The sequence below is a fragment of the Erythrolamprus reginae genome, chromosome 9, assembly GCF_031021105.1.
Source record: "Erythrolamprus reginae isolate rEryReg1 chromosome 9, rEryReg1.hap1, whole genome shotgun sequence".
Taxonomy (NCBI): domain Eukaryota; kingdom Metazoa; phylum Chordata; class Lepidosauria; order Squamata; family Dipsadidae; genus Erythrolamprus; species Erythrolamprus reginae.
Genome location: NC_091958.1, coordinates 19,513,988 through 19,534,179, shown reverse-complemented (window position 1 = coordinate 19,534,179; position 20,192 = coordinate 19,513,988). Strand labels below are relative to the sequence as shown.

Here is a 20,192-nt window from a genome sequence, read left to right as displayed (position 1 = left end):
TGAGAGCATCCTAGAAAGAGGCAGTAGCAAATGAAGGTTGCCTCCTGCCAAAACTGTGTGTCTAGGTAATCCCCATGAGTTGGGTTGAGCCAGAGTTGGACATGAGTCTCAGTGGTGAAGTGGTCAGAGTGCAGTACTGCAAGCTATTTCTACTGATCACCAGCAGTTTGGTAGATCAAATCTCAATAGGCTCAAGGTCAGCCTTCCATCCTCTTCCAAGGTCGGTAAAACGAGGACCCAGATTGTTGGGGGCAATATGCTTACTCTCTGTAAACCGCTTAGAGAGGGCTGGAAAGCACTGTGAAGCGGTATACAGTGGTACCTCTACTTACAAACTTAATTCGTTCTGTGACCAGGTTCTTAAGTAGAAAAGTTTGTAAGAAGCAGCAATTTTTCCTAATTTTTCCTATAGGAATCAATGTAAAAGCAAATAATGTGTGCAATTGGGGAAACCACAGGAAGGGTGGAGGCCCTGTTTCCTCCTAGGAGATTCCTAGAGAGGCCCCACAGAGGCTTCTCCCCACCTTTTCCGGTCCTGTTTCCTCCTAGGAGATTCCTAGAGAGGCCCCACGGAGGCTTCTCCCTGCCTTTTCTGGTTACAGTTTCAGAGTCTCGGATTTGTAAGTGGAAAATGGTTCATGACAAGAGGCAAAAAAATCTTGAACACCCGGTTCTTATCTAGAAAAGTTCGTAAGTACAGGCGTTCTTAGGTAGAGGTACCACTGTATAAGTCTAAATGCTATGCTATTACTATGAACTATTTCCAACACTGCATTTCAATAGATGGCAACAACTTAACTTTGTTTGGGCAAGGAAGCTAAGCAGCACTAAGCATAACTATTACCTAGGCAGGAGAATTTGTTATTTAGTTAGATAGCCTAAGAAATTTCAGGGCCACCAAGCAGATTAAAATAATCAGGAAGATACTGGCAAATGCACTCCCATATTGCCAACATAAAAACTCCACAGTTCTGGCGACAGAATACCCTACACAACTAGACTTACAATCCTAGGTTTAGAAAGCTTAGAACTACATCATTTTAAATACGACCTAAGCATAGCCCATAAAATCATCTGCTACAACGTCCTTCCTGTCAATGACTACTTCAGCTTCAACCACAACAACACACGAGTACACAGCAGATACAAACTTAAAGTAAACTGCTTCAAACTCGACTGAAGGAAATATGAATTTAATAACCAAGTAGTTGATGTATGGAACTCACTACCAGACTATGTAGTATCATCACCTAACCCCCAAAACTTTCCCCTTAGACTATCCACTGTTGACCTCTCCCAATTCCTAAGAGGTCAGTAAGAAGCGTGCATAAGTGCACTAAAGTGCCTTCCATCCCCTGTCCTAATGTTTCTCTTTTACTAGTATCATGTATATAAATATTATATCTTTGTATACCACCGATATGTACTTGACAAAAGAAATAAACAAATAAATAAATAAGCACAACTCAAGGATCTTGCCTTCAGACTCACAATGAGGAAGTTGTCATTTGCTTAAATATGTGTATTTCCTTCAGGTAAGGAAAAGAGCTCAAAAATGGTATGGTCTTTGCAAGTCTGTTTCATCCTTATTTCTGATTTCTACGGCTCACTTTGCAAAAATCCCAACTCAACGTTTTGGTCACAGTTTGTCCAAGTTTTCAATATCTCCACAAGTTTTGCTGGCCTTGAGTAATTTCAGCTTGTAGTAGCTGTGTGTCTAACTGTCACCAGCATCCTTCTAACAGAGAATTTCCAAAAATGGGGATTAAACATAGAGCAGGGGAAATTCATGAGCTTGCCCAAAGAAAAGACCTTGAAGCTATCGGAAGAAAAGACAATCGCCTCCTTATCTAGCAGAGTCAACACCCACACAGAGCTGAGAGGGACCCAGATGGAAAAGAAACGGGAAGGTGCCAAAAAAAAGAGAGACCAAAACAGGCCAAAAGGCTTTCTGATACACAGGTCCCTTAAAAAATGTTTTTGGGGAAAAAAATACCTTGGAAAGGGCTTCTAATACACTGGTCTTTTGGAAAAGACCTTGGAATACTAATATCAAATGATCTAAGTGCCAAAGCCCACTGCAACAATATCGCCAAAAAGGCTTCTAGAGTTGTCAACCTGATCCTACGCAGCTTCTGCTCTGGCAATCTCACACTACTCACCGGAGCCTACAAAACTTTTGCCAGACCCATCCTTGAATACAGTTCATCTGTCTGGAACCCATACCACATCTCGGACATCAACACCCTTGAAAATGTCCAAAGACACTTCACCAGAAGAGCCCTTCACTCCTCCACTCGAAACAGAATACCCTACGAAAATAGACTAACAATCCTGGGTCTAGAAAGCTTAGAACTACGATGCCTAAAACACAATTTAAGTATTGCCCACAAGATCATATGCTGCAACGTCCTACCTGTCAATGACTACTTCAGCTTCAATCACAACAACACAAGAGCACGCAACAGATTCAAACTTAATATTAACCGCTCCAAACTTGACTGTAAAAAATATGACTTCAGCAACCGAGTTGTCGAAGTGTGGAACTCATTACCTGACTCAGTAGTGTCAACCCCTAACCCCCAACATTTTTCCCTTAGACTATCCACGATTGACCTCTCCAGGTTCCTTAGAGGTCAGTAAGGGGCGTGCATAAGTGCACCAGTGTGCCTTCCGTCCCCTGTCCAATTGTCTCTCCTTTATCTTCTTTATCTTTTCTTCCTTTCAAATATGTTCACCTACATTTTTATATCTTTTCTTCTATTCTTTTCTTTATTTATATTATATCTATTCTCTTCAATGTGTATTATGTATTGGACAAAATAAATAAATAAATAAATACATACATACATACATTCATACATACATACATACATACATACATACATACATAAATGCCCTTTCCAAGATTTTCATCTGCTACAACATCCTTCCTGTCAACAACTACTTCAGCTTCAACCACAACAACACACGAGCACACAGCAGATACAAACTTAAAGTAAACCGCTCCAAACTCGACTGCAGGAAATATGACTTTAGTAACCGAGTAGTTGATGAATGGAACTGATTACCTGACTCTGTAGTATCATCACCTAACCCCAAAAACTTTACCCTTACCCTCCACTGTTGACCTCTCCATATTCCTAAGAGGTCGGTAAGGGGCATGCATAAGTGCGCGAGAGTGCCTTCCGTCCCCTGTCCTAATGTTTCTCTTTTACTAGCATCAGTATATAAATATTGTTAAATCTTTGTATACCACCAATATGTACTTGACAAAACAAACAAAATAAATAAATCCCAACTCAAACGTTTGTCCAAGCTTTCAATATCTCCACAAGAGTTTTGTTGGCCTTGAGTTAATTTCAGCTTGCCGTAGCTCTGTGTCTAACAGTCACCAGCATCCTTCTAACAGAGAATTTCCAAAATGAGAATTAAAACATAGAGCAGGGGAAATTCATGAGCTTGACCAAAGAAAAGACCTTGAAGTTATTGGAAGGAAAGACAATCGGCTCCTTATCTAGCTGAGTCAACACCCACACACAGCTGAGGGGGACACAGATGGAAGAAAAATGGGAAGATGCCCAAAAAAAGAGAGAGATCAAAACAGGCCAAAATGCTGCTTGGATTCAGAAAAGGCTTTCCGATACACAGGTCCTTTAAAAAAATGGTTTTTTGGGGGTGGGGACCTTGAAAAGGGCTTCTGATACACTGGTCTTTTTTGGGGTGGGGGGAATCATGATTCACATTTTTAAGATTCACTGCCACCCCATTATTGAGTGCCCATGGATGGGAGAGGGAGGAGAGGGAAGAGGAGAGGACAGGAGAAAGAGGGAGATGAAAAGAGGAAAGAAAGAAAGAAAGAAAGAAAGAAAGAAAGAAAGAAAGAAAGAAAGAAAAGAGAGGGTCACTTTTGCTTGCAATTTTGTGCACATTTTCCTACCAACAATGACTTCTCATGTGCATTTGTTGCTGAGTCAAAGGCTCTTTGGCTCCAGACAAATGCTCCATAACTTAGGAAGAATCCCAGTTTGTTTGTTCAGTTATGTGTGTGTTTTTTTTAAGGCTCTTTCTCCATGATGGTTAAGAAAGGCACCGATTGCAGGGGGGGGGGGAGTGTCTCTCTATAGAATTCACCCTCCCCTCCCCCATTCTTGAGATTGAGCTGGAACTTTGCAAAAGTAGCTGGAGAAAGAGGTGGGGGAGAAACAGGGTTCTTTTTTTGTGGTCTTGGGGGGGGGGAGTTTATCGCCTTCCTCTTCTCTTACTCATGTATTTATATTGGAATTAAAAGAGTCCCTAATGGCACTGCCTGGAATGGGTGAGTCTTTCCCCCCAGCCTGCTTCTGAAGATGCCCTTTTTGCCCATCAAACCAAAAGGCAGAAAAGGATGGCTAGAAGGATGGATGGATAGGGAATGGGGCAGGAGGGAGGGAGGGAGGAAGCAAGAACTGAAAGGAGAGGGAAGGAAGGGAGGGAGGAAGGAAGGAGAGAAAGGGGGAGGGAGGGAGGAATGCAATAATGTAAATATACTGTATATGTTGGAGGAGGGAGGGAAGGATGGAGGGAGGGAGGAATAAAGGAAGGAAGAAGAAAGGAAGGGTGAGAGAGACTAAAAGAAAGAGGAGAAATAAGGAAGGAAGAAGGAAGGAAGGAAGGAAGAATTGAAAGGAGAGGGAAGGGAGGGAGAGAGGGAGGAAAGAAAAGGGGAGGGAGAAGGAATGCAATAATGTAAATATATATGCTAGAAGAGGGAGAGAGGGAGGGAGGGAAGGAAGGATGAGAGAGACTAAAAGAAAGAGAGGGAAAGAAGGAAGGAGGAAAGGAGGGAGAATTGAAAGGAGAGGGAAGGGAGGGAGGAAAGAAAAGGGGAGGGGGAAGGAATGCAATAATGTAAATATATATGCTAGAGGAGGGAGAGAGGGAGGGAAGGATGAGAGAGACTAAAAGAAAGAGAGGGAAAGAAAGGAGGAGGAAAGGAGGGAGGAAGAAAGGAAGAGTGAGAGAGACCTAAAAGAAAGAGAGAAGAAAGGAGGGAGGGAGGGACGAAGGAAGGAAGACAGAGAGATGCTTCCAGACGACTGCTGGCTAACCAGAACAACAATAATAACAATAATAAAAATTCGTGGAAAAAATTGACATGAGGGAAAAAAACGGGAATACTGGACCAGGCTTTCACGCGGATCTTCAGCTCGCCTTCCTGAGGCTCCGGCATCACTTTTTTGGACACCCGGAGCTTGTTGAGGCCGCCGAAAGCCGAGAGGACCACGGCTCGCATCTCTTTGGCATCCCCGGCTTTCTGGACGCCGCCGACGCCGCCTCCGTTGTGGGCGCCGTCGTTGCCTCCGTTCCCGGCCCCGCCGCCGCCACCGCCGCCTTCGGGCGCCTCCTTCTCGATCATCTGCTCCGTCTCCTCAGCTTTCTGGGCTCCCTCCTTGGCCATGGCGCGGCTCCGGGCGGGCGAGGAAGGGAAGGACGGAGGGGCTGGATGGGCAGCCGCGTTTAAGGGGGACGGGGGCGCGCGCGGGCGGAAGGGAGCGGGAGGCGGAGGGGCGGGAGCGCGCGTCTCGGCCGCCCGTCTGCGCCTCTCCCACGCGCAGCCCCCCCCCCAAAGATCCGCTCCACCCAATCCGCTCGAGGGGCGCGCGCGGCGGAGATCGCCGGGCGGCTGAAGGGGCTCCGGGCTGGGGGCCGCCGGCTGGGTACTGTATCCTAGGGCGCAGACGGGCAGGGATTGTACTTTATTTGATTTGATTTTATTATTTTATTTTATCTTATCTTATTTTATCATTTTATTTATCTTATTTTATCATTTTATTTTATAATTTTATCTTATTATTTTATTTTATCTTATCATTTTATTTTATTTTATTCTTATCTTATCCAGGGCAACCCCAGGTTTGTAAACCCCTCAGGAGCCAGGAAAGGATTTTCAGAGAGAGGGTGGGTGGCCGGTGATGATACTGCAAGGTTTTGCCTTTCCAATGGCAGCGAATACAACAGAGTAGAATAGAATAGAATAGAATAAGAGAGAGGAATGGAATGGAATAAAGAAGAGAACAGTAGGCTGTGCTTCCAACCACCTTGACAGCATAAACAGGGAACGGAACTGAAATTCAATGGTGAAAAAAGTAAGGTTCTACATGTAGGCAAAAAACAAAACAAAATGCACAGGTACAGTATATGTGGTGCATTGCTCAACAGCAGTAACTGTGAGAGGGATCTTGGAGTCTTAGTGGACAACCATTTAAATAGCCAGCTGTGTGCAGCAGCTGCCAAAAAAGTCAACACACTTCTAGGCTGCAATAACAGAGGGATAGAATCAAGATCATGTGAAGTGTTAATATCACTTTATAAGGCCTTGGTAAGGCCACCCTTGGAATGCTGCATTCAGTTTTGGTCACCACCATTGAAAAAGGATATTGAGACTCTAGAAAGAGTGCAGAGAAGAGCAACCAGGATGATTAGGGGACTGGAGGCTAAAACATATGAAGAACGGTTGCAGTCTTCCAATATCTCAGGGGTTGCCACAAAGAAGGAGGAGTCAACCTAGTCTCCAAAGCACCTGAGGGTAGAACAAGAAGCAATGGGTGGAAACTAAACAAGGAGAGAAGTAACTTAGCACCAAGGAGAAATTTCCTGTCAGAACAATTAATCAGTGGAACAGCTTGCCTCCGGAAGTTGTGAATGTTCCAACACTGGAAGTTTTTAAGCAGATGTTGGATAACCATCTCTCTGAAGTAGGGGGTTGGACTAGAAGACCTCCAAGGTTCTTTCCAACTCTGTTGTCATTGTTATTATTATCTAAGCAAAAAATTAAGTAGATGAAATCATCCTTAATAATACTGGAGAAGAATTGTAGTCTTCAGAATTCCTCTGAACCCACTGTCCCCAATTAAATTCCATTGTTCCACCTGAAATGTTCCCACAATTGTCTTTTTTTCCTATTGATGCTTTTTTTTCCCCCCATGAAAAATTTCAGATGCAGGTATGACTACTATAGCCATGGATACAATCCCAACATCTGCCAAAGATTCAGATAAGGGACTGAGTCATGATTCATCATCCTGTTCCAATTTGTCATGATTTTTTTTAAAGGAGGTTCTCAAATAAACTATCTTTAAGCTTTGCTAGAGGAAGTGATACTAAAAAGTATCATCCCTATTAAATTGTCTTTTTTTTTTCAACTCTAGTTGCCTGGCTAAAAAAAAAAATCAGAAATGCTACACCTGTGGATCTTTTCAGGTGTTATCTTTCAGTAATGAATTGGGGGAGGAAGAATTGGGTGAAGAATGCTCCTAAAAATAGCATTGCCTGCTCTTTTCTTTATTGTCAAAACTCAATACAGGTGTCACAATAGTGCAATCAACACTTTACCTGTTTTGTGTGAGCTGTGACCCCCACACAGGTTCAAATCCACCTTTGTAGCTGGTAGATTGGCTTTTTTGACATGGGTCTCAGGAAAGTTGCTTCCAACTGGTTGACAAATTCAGTTGCATCCGAACTATCTGAGCATTTTGGCATGAATCTAATCTGATGAGGTCTTATCCATCCATCCATCTTCTGCCAAATAAATTCCTCTGCTAGCAGTTGCTTAACCAATGTAACCTCTGTATTATAAAGTTGTATGCTTTTGTGTTGTTTTGTGTTGTGTTTTGTGTTGTGTTGTGTATGTTATGTTTTTGTTTGTATGTTTTTTTGTCTTTGTTTCTGTTGGTTTAAATGTAAATTGCTGCCAACCTGCCTTCCATTGAGGACCTGTATACTGCACGAGTCAAAAAGAGGGCGGGGAAAATGTTTACTGACCCATCACATCCTGGACACAAACTGTTTCAATTCCTACCCTCAAAACGTCGCTACAGAGCACTGCACACCAAGACAACTAGACACAAGAACAGTTTTTTTCCACCATCACTACTAAACGCCATCACTCTACTACGCCATCACTCTATTAAACAAATAATTCCCTCAGCACTGTCAGACTTTCTACTAAATCTGCACTTCTGTTCTACTAGTTTTTCTCATCATTCCTATCACCCATTTCCTCCCATGTTGACTGTATGACTAACTTGTTGCTTATATCCTAAGATTTTTATTAATATTGCTTCTTCATTGCTTATTTGACCCCTATGACAATCATTAAGCGTTGTACCACATGATTCTTGACAAATGTATATCTTATTTTATGTACGCTGAGAGCATATGCACCAAGACAAATTCCTTGTGTGTCCAATCACACTTGGCCAATAAAATTCTATTCTATTCTATTCAATAAAGGTATTTTTTTAAAGAAATGATGTTGATGATAAAAAAAATAACAACCCGTCAGATCCTTTTTCAGAAGCAATGTATCCTAAGTAACAGTACTTAGTGTAGAAAATAGGAAGTCCTGGAGAGGAAAATCATATGCCAGCACACACACACTCTCAAATTTCTGGGTGGAAAAAAAACTGAAAACAACTGAGAAAGAAACCTAATCCTAGAGAACACTCATGTGAACAAACCAACCCAATACCTACTTCCAAAAGTGGATCCCCTCCATTCATTCATTTATTGGATTTGTATGACGGCCCCTCTCCGTAGACTGGGGCAGCTAACAACAGTAATAAAGACAGCATATAACAATACAATATTAAAACAGTTAAAAACCCTTATTATAAAACCAAACATACATACAGACATACCATGTAAAGGCCTAGGGGGAAAGGGTATCTCAGTTCCCCCATGCCTGGCAGCATAGGTGGGTTTTAAGAAGCTTACGAAAGGCAAGGAGGGTGGGGGCAATTCTAATCTCTGGGGGGAGTTGGTTCCAGAGGGCCTTGGCTGCCACAGAGAAGGCTCTTCCCCTGGGTCCCGCCAAGCGACATTGTTTAGTTGACGGGACCTGGAGAAGACCCACTCTGTGGCACCTAACTGGTCGCTGGGATTCGTGCAGCAGAAGGCGGTCCCGGAGATAATTTTAAAGCAGCATTGGATTGAATTTGATCTCTAAACAAGATTGGCCCTTGTAGTACTTAGATGGAAGACACTGGGAAACTCTAAGCAAACTCTTTATTTGTTGTAGCCAAGGAAATAACAGGGCCATGTTCACTAAGTCACTCAAGAGTCAAGCTGAGTTCAAGAGACTGGATTTCTCTTTCCATCTAATGCAGCTTGGATTGGGGAGGGGGCGTCTCTGAAATATAGAGGGGGGGAAAAGGCTGTTTGAGAAGATGAGAACCTGACTTCAAGTGGCTGGTTATCAGCTTTGGAAAAGGATCCTGGTATCTATGCTGTGTTCGGAGACTGCAGATAGTGCAGAATGCAGCTGCGCAAGCTCGGTACACCCATATAACACCTATGCTCCATGTGCTGCACTGGCTACTGATTAGTCTCTGATCATAATTGAAGATGATGTTTATTATCTATAAAGCCCTACATGACTTAGGGCCAGACTATTTACGGGGCCGTCTCCTGCCGTATGCCTCCCAGAGATCAATAAGATAGCACAGGGTTGGCCCTCTCCAGGTCCCGTCGACTAAGCAATGCGGGTTGCAGGGCCTTCTCTGTGGCTGCCTCTTATATTGTCCTTTGAGATTGTGTGGCACAGAAGTTGAATAAATAAATAATAATGATAATGATGATAATGATAACAATAACAACAACAATAAATTATAATAAATGATAATAAATTATATTGTAGAAAATTTTCCTTAGACAAGACTGCACTGAAAATCTGACTCTGAAGGTTTTCTGAAGTCCACCTTAAAAATAGAAGTGCAAAAAAGGCAAAATTGGTTCCCTAGGATGGTGTTATTTTACTGATGTTTTCTTCTCCAACCGTTGCTTCAATCTCTGTTTTGCTTTAATCTCAGGGGTAATAGCAGCCAATTTTGAATCACAAACAGTGGATGGGATGACACAATGCCGCTAGGAAGCTTAATTAGTCTGGCTGCATTGTGACATCACAAAGACAGGTGAGGAAGGGCAAACGGGAAACGCAGGAAACAGTGGACCCATCAACAATTCAACGTTTTTGTGAAAATAAGGAGAAGCACAGCAATATGAATTCATTTGGCTCTGATGCAGCCTTGAAATGAATATGCTTAAGGTTTAGACATAAACAAGAATCTAACAGAAGAGAATATTGGTAGTTCAGGATTGAACTGTGAAGTCCTTGGTGGTGTGTTCCAAAGGTGCTTTTTTTCTTCTTATTATTTTTTAACTTCTCATCCAAGAACCTGAATGACTCAGAATCTCTACAGACGCCTTGGTGGTATTCTGTTGGGCTCTCACAAATTTCAGACACACACACACGTTTGAAAATTCAAAACAATGTTCTTTGTACTGAAAATTCACTTAAACCAAGACCTCTTTTGGTATAGCAAAGAGCACTCATCTCCTAACAAACTGGTAATTTGTACAAGTCCCTTATCAGTTCTGTGATACTTAGCTTGCAGCTGTGAGACAATTCACAGTCCTTCTTCTTTCACAAAGTGAAACACACTTTGCTCTGGTTTAGTTTCAAAGCAGGGAAAAATCAGCACACAAAAGGTCAAAGTCAGTAAAGCAGTCACGAAACACAACGATCAGATAATCCTCCACAATGGCCAAACCCACAGGCTGCTATTTATAGCAGCCTCACTAATTACCACAGCCCCACCCAACCACAGGTGGCCTCATTTTCTTTGATAATAATCTCTCAGTTGTTGTTGCCTATGCATCGCTCTCTGCATGCATGGCTGTATCATTAACTCTTGTTCTGAATCCAAGGAGGAGCTAGATAATTGATCTCCTTCTGAGTTGTCTGCCACACTCTCCTCCTCCCTGTCACTCATGTCTTCTTGGTCAGAGGAGCCTTCATCAGCAGATTCCACTGGGGGGGGGGAAACAGGCCTGCGGCATGTGGATGTCTCCCCCACATCCACAGTCCTTGGGGCAGGAGCAGGGGCAGAGCTAACCACAACAGGTGGTATCTGAAATGCTTGATTACCCATCCAGGTAACATCATCAGTGTTAGAAAGTAATGGGTTCCAATGATCAGGAATCAAGGAAACAGTTTCCTTTCCACACTGACAGGGCAAACCGTTCTATGTAAGCAGAGAGCAAACCTCACTGCCTTCTAGCATGGATGATGTTACCTAGTTGGGTAATGAGAGGTCTGAAAGAAAAAAACCAAGGTCAGAGATTGCCAAGGACCCCACAAACCAAAGCTTGGATTTTTTCTGTGCATATTGTTGATTACATGGCCCAGCAATTCCTTCTCATGTCATAAAAATATTCCCACTACCAGGCAACATAAGCAAATGAAGTATGGAATAGGGTACACTCAGTGATGGGCTGCTGCCCCCATTAAGGGGGGAAAGCAGTGGGGGTAGTAAATTTATACACTATTTATTGAATACTTAATAGGTTTTTTTATTGTCCTTCCTTCTTAAGTACCTTAGTATGATCCTTAACGACTTTTAAAATAGGAAATAATTCAATAGTATGTTTTTACCCATAAACGCTTTAATCATTTTAATCATTATCTAGAACTGAACTTTTATTGTAATTAAAGAAAATTGAGCTACTTGCCTAATCTGTTATCATACTGAACTTTGTGGGTTCAGTACAAAACCTTAAAATGTTACTGTGCACCTCAACAAATGATGCTGTCTATCATTTGTCCTTTTTGTGGCTGTTTAAATAATGTGACTTAATCCACTGAAAAAGAGTCCAAGCACCTATATGAAAACTTACCTTGGTCGGTAAGCCACTCCCACCCAGTCACATGACTTTTAAGCCACCACAATCACATGATTGTCAAGCCACTTCCACCCGGTCACATGGCCGGCAAACCACTCCTACCATCAAGCCACACCCACAAAATTAAGCCACAAACCCTGTTCCAGTAAAAATTTTGGCAGCCCATCACTGGGTATACCTGAACTATTTTTGTCTGTGGAGCCCTTGGTGCTCTCAAAACTTGATTGAGTGCTATTTTTTGTCTGTTGTAGAATTTGGATTATTTAAGACAGTGTTTTTCAACCAGTGTGCCGTGGCACACTAGTGTGCCGTGAGACATGGTCAGGTGTGCCGCGAAGCTCAGAGACAGAAAGAAAGAGAGAAAGAAAGAGCAAGAGAGAGAAAGCAAGCAAGAGAGAAAGAAAACAAGAGAGAGAGAAAGAGAACAAGAAAGAAAGAGAGAGAGAAAGAGAGGGAGGGAAGGTGGGAGAGAGAAAGACATAGAGAGAGGGAGGGAGGGAGGGAGAAAGAAAGAGCAAAAAATAGGAAAGAAAGAAAGAGGGATGGAGAGATAGAAAAAAAAGGAAGGGAAAGAGGGAGGGAGAAATAGAGCAAAAGGGAGGAAGAAAATTTTTTTGTACAAACTTTTTAGCCGCTCCCCCCTCAATGTGCCCCATGGTTTTGTAAATGTAAAAAATGTGCCGCAGCTCAAAAAAGGTTGAAAATCACTGATTTAAGACATCATTCTGTTGTCACTTCTAGAATCCAATTGAAAGAATCCTGTCTATCTAGCATCTCCTTGAGCGCATCTAATCAAGGATAACCTATCTCTTTTTTCAGGTAAGTGGTGGTCCCAATGTTGAATTTCTCATACTTGGGAATTTTTTATTTCTACTATCGAAATTGCTGGGAGAAATATCAATCAACTCAGATATGAAGATGATATCACTCTAGTGGCAGAAAGTGAAGAGAAACTAAAGAGCTACTTGATGCGGTTTATGTAGGAGAGTGCAAAAGTTAGCTTGAAACGCAACATCAAGAAAACTCATGGCATCTGGCCCTCACAATTCCAGGCAAATAATAGATGGGGAAGAAATGGAGGTAGTGACAAATTATATTTAATATAATTTAATATAATATATAATTATATTATATTATAAGGACTGCAGCCAAGAAATTAAAAGACGCTTGCTCCTGGAGAGGAAAGCTATGATAAATCTAGACAGCATATTAAAAAGCAGAAACATCACCCTACCAACAAAAGTGTGTAAAGTCAAGTCTATGGTTTCCCCAGTTGCAATGTAAGGCTGTGAAAGTTGGACCATAAGAAAGGGCCAAAGAATGGAGCCTTTGAACTCTGGTGCTGGAGAAGACTCCTGCAAGTCCTTTGGACTGCAAGGTGAACAAACCGGTCAGTCCTAGAGGAGATCAACCCTGACTGCTCTTTAGAAAGCCAGATCCTGAAGAGGAAACTCAAATACTTTGGCCATCTAATGAGAAGGACTCACTGGAGAAGAACTTAATGCTGGGAACGATGGAGGGCAAAAGAAGAAGGGGATGAGAGGGAATGAGGTGGCTGGATGGAGTCACTGAAACAGTTGACGTGACCTTAAACGAACTCCAGGGGATGGTAGAGGACGGAGGCCTGGAGGAACATTGTCCATGTTTGTTTGTTTATTTTGTCCAGTACACAATACATATAGAAGAGAATAGACATGAGGTAATATATATAAAGAAAAATATAAAATAGAGGAGAAGATATATGAAAGGAAGAAAATATGTATGATATAGGAGATAAAGGAAAGACAATTGGACAGGGGACAAAAGGCACACTAGTGCACTTATGTACGCTCCTTACTGACCTCTTAGGAACCTGGAGAGGTCAATTGTGGATAGTCTAAGGGAGAAATGTTGGGGGTTAGAGGTTGACACTATTGAGTCTGGTAATGAGTTCCACGCTTCGACAACTCGGTTGCTGAAGTCATATTTTTTACAGTCAAGTTTGGAGCGGTTAATCTGTTGCGTGCTCTTGTGTTGTTGTGGTTGAAGCTGAAGTAGTCATTGACAGGTAGGACGTTGCAGCATATGATCTTGTGGGCAATACTGTACTTTAATCGTGTTTTAGGCATCGTAGTTCTAAGCTTTCTAGACCCAGTACTTGTTAGTCTATTTTCGTAGGGTATTCTGTTTTGAGTGGAGGAGTGAAGGGCTCTTCTGGTGAAATATCTTTGGACCTTTTCAAGGGTGTTGATGTCCGAGATGTGGTATGGCTTCCAGATAGATGAGCTGTATTCTAGGATAGGTCTGGCAAAAGTTTTGTAGGCTCTTGTGAGTAGTGTGAGATTGCCGGAGCAGAAGCTACGTAGGATCAGGTTAACAACTCTAGAAGCCTTTTTGGCGATATTGTTGCCGTGGGCTTTGATGGGTGGGACACAACTTCATAACTAACAACAATGACTGAAATTACAATCCCTTTTCATTCATTTAAGGGATCTATTTCCCAATGGCTTGTCATCGTTATGGAAAGCGAATCAGTAAAAGGAGAGGCATGAAAACTTCTCTAGGCCAATTTTCTATATCAAGCAATATTGTCAGTCAAAAAGCATATTCACAATCTAAGATAATTGTTTTCCTTCCCCCTCTTTTCTGCCAACTCCACTCAAAGCTCTTTCCCCCCCTTCTCTCCAGAAGTCAGTATGAATCATGGATGTAATGAAGCAATTTTCTGTTTAGAGACTCTACCGAGAGCTCTATTTTCTTTTCCATCACACACACACACACACACACACACACACACACACACACACACATATACACCCATAATGTACATGGGAGTGAAAACAGGTTCTGCTTTCAGTGGAAGAGCTATACAATGCATTCACTTACATTCTCCAGGTTGTGTTCTATTTGCTCTCACTCCATTGGATGAAGAGGATTTGCTTTAGAAATTCTTTTAAAGAGGGTTGATGGGTGAAAAAAGAATAGATATCGTTCTTTTGCTTAATGAGTCTTTCAGTGTACATGATTCTCCATCTTCCTGCAATCTCTTGGTCTTATCACATAATAGAATAGAAAATAGAATAAAAAATAGTATGGAGAATGGAATAGAATAGAATAGAATAAGGAATCTTGCAGTTGTGGCGGGGGGGGGGGGCGTTTGCCCAGGTTCGCCTGGTGCACCAGTTGCGGCCCTATCTGGACCGGGAGTCACTGCTCACAGTCACTCATGCCCTCATCACCTCGAGGTTCGACTACTGTAACACTCTCTACATGGGGCTACCTTTGAAAAGTGTTCGGAAACTTCAGATCGTGCAGAATGCAGCTGCGAGAGCAATCATGGGCTTCCCTAAATATGTCCATGTCCCACCAACACTCCGCAGTCTGCATTGGTTGCCGATCAGTTTCCGGTCACAATTCAAAGTGTTGGTTATGACCTATAAAGCCCTTCATGGCATCGGACCAGAATATCTCCGGGACTGCCTTCTGCCGCACAAATCCCAGCGACTGGTTAGGTCCCAAAGAGTTGGCCTTCTCCGGGTCCCGTCGATTAAACAATGTCATTTGGCGGGACCCAGGGGAAGAGCCTTCTCTGTGGCAGCCCCGACCCTCTGGAACCAGCTCTCCCCAGAGATTAGGATTGCCCCCACCCTCCTTGCCTTTCGCAAACTTCTTAAAACTCACCTCTGCCGTCAGGCATGGGGGAATTGAGACATTTCCCCCAGGCTTATATAGTTTTATGTATAGTATGCTTGCATTGAATGGTTTTAAATTAATGGGGTTTTAGATACTTTTTAAATATTAGATTTGTTTATTGTATACTGTTTGATTATTGTTGTGAGCCGCCCCGAGTCTGTGGAGAGGGGCGGCATACAAAGCTAATAAATAAAAAAACAAATAAATAAATTAGAATATAGAATATAGAGAGTAGAACAGAATAGAGCAGAACAAAAATCTTTATTTGCCAAGTGTGGATACGCAATGAATTTGTCTTTGGTGCATATGTTCTCAGTGTCCATACAGGGCAAGATACATTCATCAAGAATCACAAAACACAACACTTAATGATAGTCATAGGGTACAAATAAGCAATCAAATCATATTAGGAAACAATATTGATATAAAGCATGAGGATCCAAGCAACAAAGTTACAGTGATGCAGTTATAAATGAGGAGATGAGGGCTAGGTATGATGAGATTAATAGTAATTTATTTATTTATTTATTTATTTATTTATCTATTTATTAGATTTGTATGCCGCCCCTCTCCGTAGACTCGGGGCGGCTCACAGCAATAATAAACAATATATAACAAATCTAATAATTTAAAAGAAACACTAAAAAACCCATTATTAAAAGCAAACATACACACAAGCATACCATACATAAACTGTATAGGCCTGGGGGAGATGTTTCAATTCTCCCATGCCTGACGGCAAAGGTGGGTTTTAAGGAGTTTACAAAAGGCGAGGAGGGGGGGGGCAGTTCTGATCTCTGGGGAGAGACTTAGTGAATAGTTTGACAATGTTGAAAAAATTATTTGTTTAGCAGAGTGATGGCATTTGGGAAAAAACTGTTCTTGGGTCTAGTTGTTCTGGTTTACAGTACTCTATAGTGTCATTTTGAGGGCAGGAGTTGAAACAGTTTATGTCCAGGATGTGAGGGGTCTGTAAATATTTTCACAGCCCTCTTTTTGACTTGTGCAGTACAAAGGGCCTCGATGGAAGGCAGATTAGCAGTACAGTGTTCCCTCAATTTTCGCGGGGGATGCGTTCCGAGACCGCCCGCGAAAATCAAATTTCTGCAAAATAGAGATGCAGAAGTAAATACACTATTTTTGGCTATGAACAGTATCACAAGCCTTCCCTTAACACTTTAAACCCCTAAATTACAATTTCCCATTCCCTTAGCAACCATTTAGATTATTACTCACCATGTTTATTTATTAAAGTTTATTAAAAAAAATATTGATTAAAGGTGGACGAAAGTTTGGCGATGACATATGACATCATCGGGTGGGAAAAACCATGGTATAGGGAAAAACCGCACAGTATTTTTTAATGAATATTTTTGAAAAACCGTGGTATAGACTTTCCGTGAAGTTTGAACCCGCGAAAATCAAGGGAACACTGTACTTGTTTTTTTCTGCTTCTGATTCTCCTCTGAAATTTGTGTATCTCTTGTTGGGTTGCAGAACTAAACCATATAGTTATAGAGGCGCAGATGAAAGACTCAAAGTTTTTCCTCTGTAGAACTGTATCAGCAGCTCCTTGGGCAGTCTGAGCTTCCTGAGTTGGTGCAGAAAGAACATCCCAATTCTCTCCCATTTTCAGGTAAGAATTTTTCCCAGGAAAGGTGCTTCTGTTACCTTTAAGGGAGAATTTTATCCTAGAAAAACTGGGAGAATCTGCTAATATAATTTCTCTGCCTACACACTGTGTCCAAAGGTGTTCAGCTTTAGTGCATTGTCTGGATAGGGCAAAATAGATCCCTGAGTTTAATTTGGGTGGGTTTTTTCCAGAACTGTTGAGGGGGGAGTTTAAAAGCTCAGGCAATAGATTCCCATAATTGCGAGATAGTTTCTAATGTTCTTTGATAGTATCTTCATCCGTACATCCTCCCACACAATATTTAAGAGATACATTCAACCCACCTTCCTTTCATCTCTTAGCAAAATGAAAAGTGAGTCCAAGAAGGAAGCTTTTTTCAATTAAAAAAAATAGTTTTCTTTGAACTGAGCCCAGTTCCTGATGATTTCAATGGATACATCCACAGGTTGTTGTTTTTTTCTGTTTTGCCTTCTTACAGGATTCCCATCCATCACCCAAACCATCTTGTACAGTTGTGCTTGAAATTCCTGCCAGGCCAAAGTTACAAATGTCTTTGGGAAAGGCTGAGAAATGGAGTGAAACAAGCATTCGCTGCAAATTCTAAGGATCCAAAGGAAAATGTAGCTTCCATTTAAAAGTCAATGAAGCTGCTGCAAAAAGGGAATCATAAATTTGCAAGATGTCTATTAGCGATAATGGGGAAAGCCAATTTTTTCTCTCTTTTTGTTAGATTTATTCCTCCAATGGCCTCAAAAGGAACAGTTATTATCCTTTCCTCTAAGTTTCTTTATAACAGTCGAGACACTAGGCCAGGGGTCTCCAAGCTTGGCAATTTTAAGATTCGTGGACTTCAACTCCCAGAGTTCCTCTGGGAATTTAATTGAACTCTGGGAATTGAAGTCCACAAGTTTTAAAGTTGACAATGTTGGAGACCCCTGCACTGGACTGAGAGAATGATTGTCAAAATCCAGCTATGAACTTTCAAAGTTGAGGCCAAAACCAAACTGAGGACTTTGCTGGTCTGCTCTAACATGTTAACAATTTTCTTTAGGTTTTTTTTTTTAATATTTTGCAAGAGAACATACTGCAAAGAATAAAACAAAAACAAGGCTGTACAAGATCATCCCTCTGGTGCAGACAGAAAGTTGATTGAGGCAATTGGCTTTTATCTCCTTGAGTGAAATAATGTAACATTAAATGCCCAACTTGTTCTTGTTCTTGTCTCTTAGGAAAGCGATCTCATAATATTTTTTTTTCTCTGTCCATTCTAAATGGTTTTTCTTATTAAGTGTGATTAGAGAAACAAGGAATCTGTCTTTGGTGCATATGCTCTCAGTGTGCATAAAAGTTCATCAGGAATCGTAAGGTACAACACTTAATGATAGTCCAGGTACAAATAAGCAATCAAATCATATTAGGAACCAGTCAATATGAATTGTAAGGATACAAGCAACAAAGTTACAGTCATGCAGTCTTTTGTGGGAGGAGATGGGTGATGGGAACGATGAGAAGATTAATAGTAGTACAGACTTAGGAAATAGTTTGACAGTGTTGAGGGAATTATTTGTTTAGCAGAGTGATGGCATTGGGGGAAAACTGTTCTTGTGTCTAGTTGTTCTGGCGTGCAGTGCTCTATAGCATCATTTTGAGGCTAGGAGTTGAAACAATTTATGTCTAGGATGTAAATATTTTAGCAGCCTCTTTTTGACTCATGTAGTATAGAGCTCGTCAATGGAAGGCAGGTTGGTAGCATATATATGTGATTCGACACAGAAATATGTAACCTTTCCCTGGTGCAGAGCTGAAGGAATTGGATACTGTAGCCTAGAGGTTAATTCTCTGCCTTTCCCTGGCAAAGGTTGCAGGTTCAAGTCCCAGTGAGGGTATGGCTAGCTGATGAGGCCAAAATAAGGCAGAAATAGATCTATCCTAGTCTCCCTTAATTTTCAAATTCAGCAAAAAAACATGTGATACATACAGATAGAATTGTCGGCTATCAATAAAATTAACTGCCTTGGAAATAGCCGTGGCTTGGGCCGAGAGGCAAAAATAGGAGCTGTGATGTTCCTTTAATACACCAGGGTAATTTGATACAAAAATATGTAACCTTTCCCTGCTGGAGAGCTGAAGGGATTGGATACTGTAGCCTAGAGGTTCTCTGCCTTAGAAGGCAAAGGTTGCAGGTTCAAGTCCCAGTGAGGGTGTATGTATGCATGTATGTATGCTTACGAGGGAGCAAAACCAAACTATAAAATATTGTGAGATTTGGGGAATTCAGTGAATTTTTGCATGAGAATGCAATAGTCTTGTAAATTTTCAGATTTTTTTTTTAAACTTAAAGTGGAGGAACTAGGACACCACTGGATCTCCTATTTGCAAATGAAAAGACGCTGTTGTCACTGATGGTTCTAGGCAGCATTTTAGAAGTGATTTGTCCACTTCCCATGGCTAAGAAAATAATGAACAGACCCAACAGACTTCTAGCTGGCTTTCCTGCCCAAGGCAGAACTAAAACACAGCACCTTAATCACTATACTAAACTGACTCCCTCGATTATATCAGCAGCCTCCTAATGGAAAGAGAAATCCTGCAGGTAATCAAAATGCTTAGCAAAATAGCACCCCCTTAAGTAAACAATCCTCAAGGATAAATGTGTAGTATATTTAGAAAGTAGATGGATTCTGCTTCTGCGAGGTACATTTAAAGCTCATTATTCCACCTAGGAGTCTGTTGCCTTGTATTGGATTAAAAAAAAAATACTGTTCATCTTGCAAATGATTTTGCATCCCCCATTTCAAAACATAGAAGACATTATCTTATCTAACTCAAAGTCACTGCTGTTTTTCTGCAATTGCCAGAGGTCTAACCGTGATGGTGCAGATTCTGCATAGAGTGTTTAGGCAGGCTGGGTTTATACATTATTTATGTGTCATCCTATAGATATTGGGGGGGGGGGGTCTCAGCCATGAAAGCTAACCAAACAGTCCTCTACACAAGAGGAACAATGTCAATAATAGTAAAGGTAAAATCAGCTCTGAATTGAAATGGATACATAGCGATGCAACCATATACCCCTACTTTCTTGGTGATTGCACAGAAATAGTTTACAGTGATCCCTCGATTTGCGCGTTCTCGATTAGCGCGAAACGCTGCAACGCGGTTT

At 41.5% G+C, this 20,192-nt stretch overlaps 1 protein-coding gene across 1 annotated transcript in view; it reads right to left on the bottom strand.

The window, feature by feature from the left end:
- The window catches only part of VAT1L (vesicle amine transport 1 like), an 83,824-nt gene extending 78,315 nt beyond the window's left edge, over positions 1–5,509 (bottom strand). The window contains exon 1 of the mRNA XM_070760426.1: positions 5,166–5,509. Within this exon, the coding sequence (XP_070616527.1) occupies positions 5,166–5,440 (275 nt within the window). The 5' untranslated portion in view covers positions 5,441–5,509. The remainder of the gene's footprint in view (positions 1–5,165) is intronic.
- Between the last annotated feature and the right edge of the window lie 14,683 nt (positions 5,510–20,192).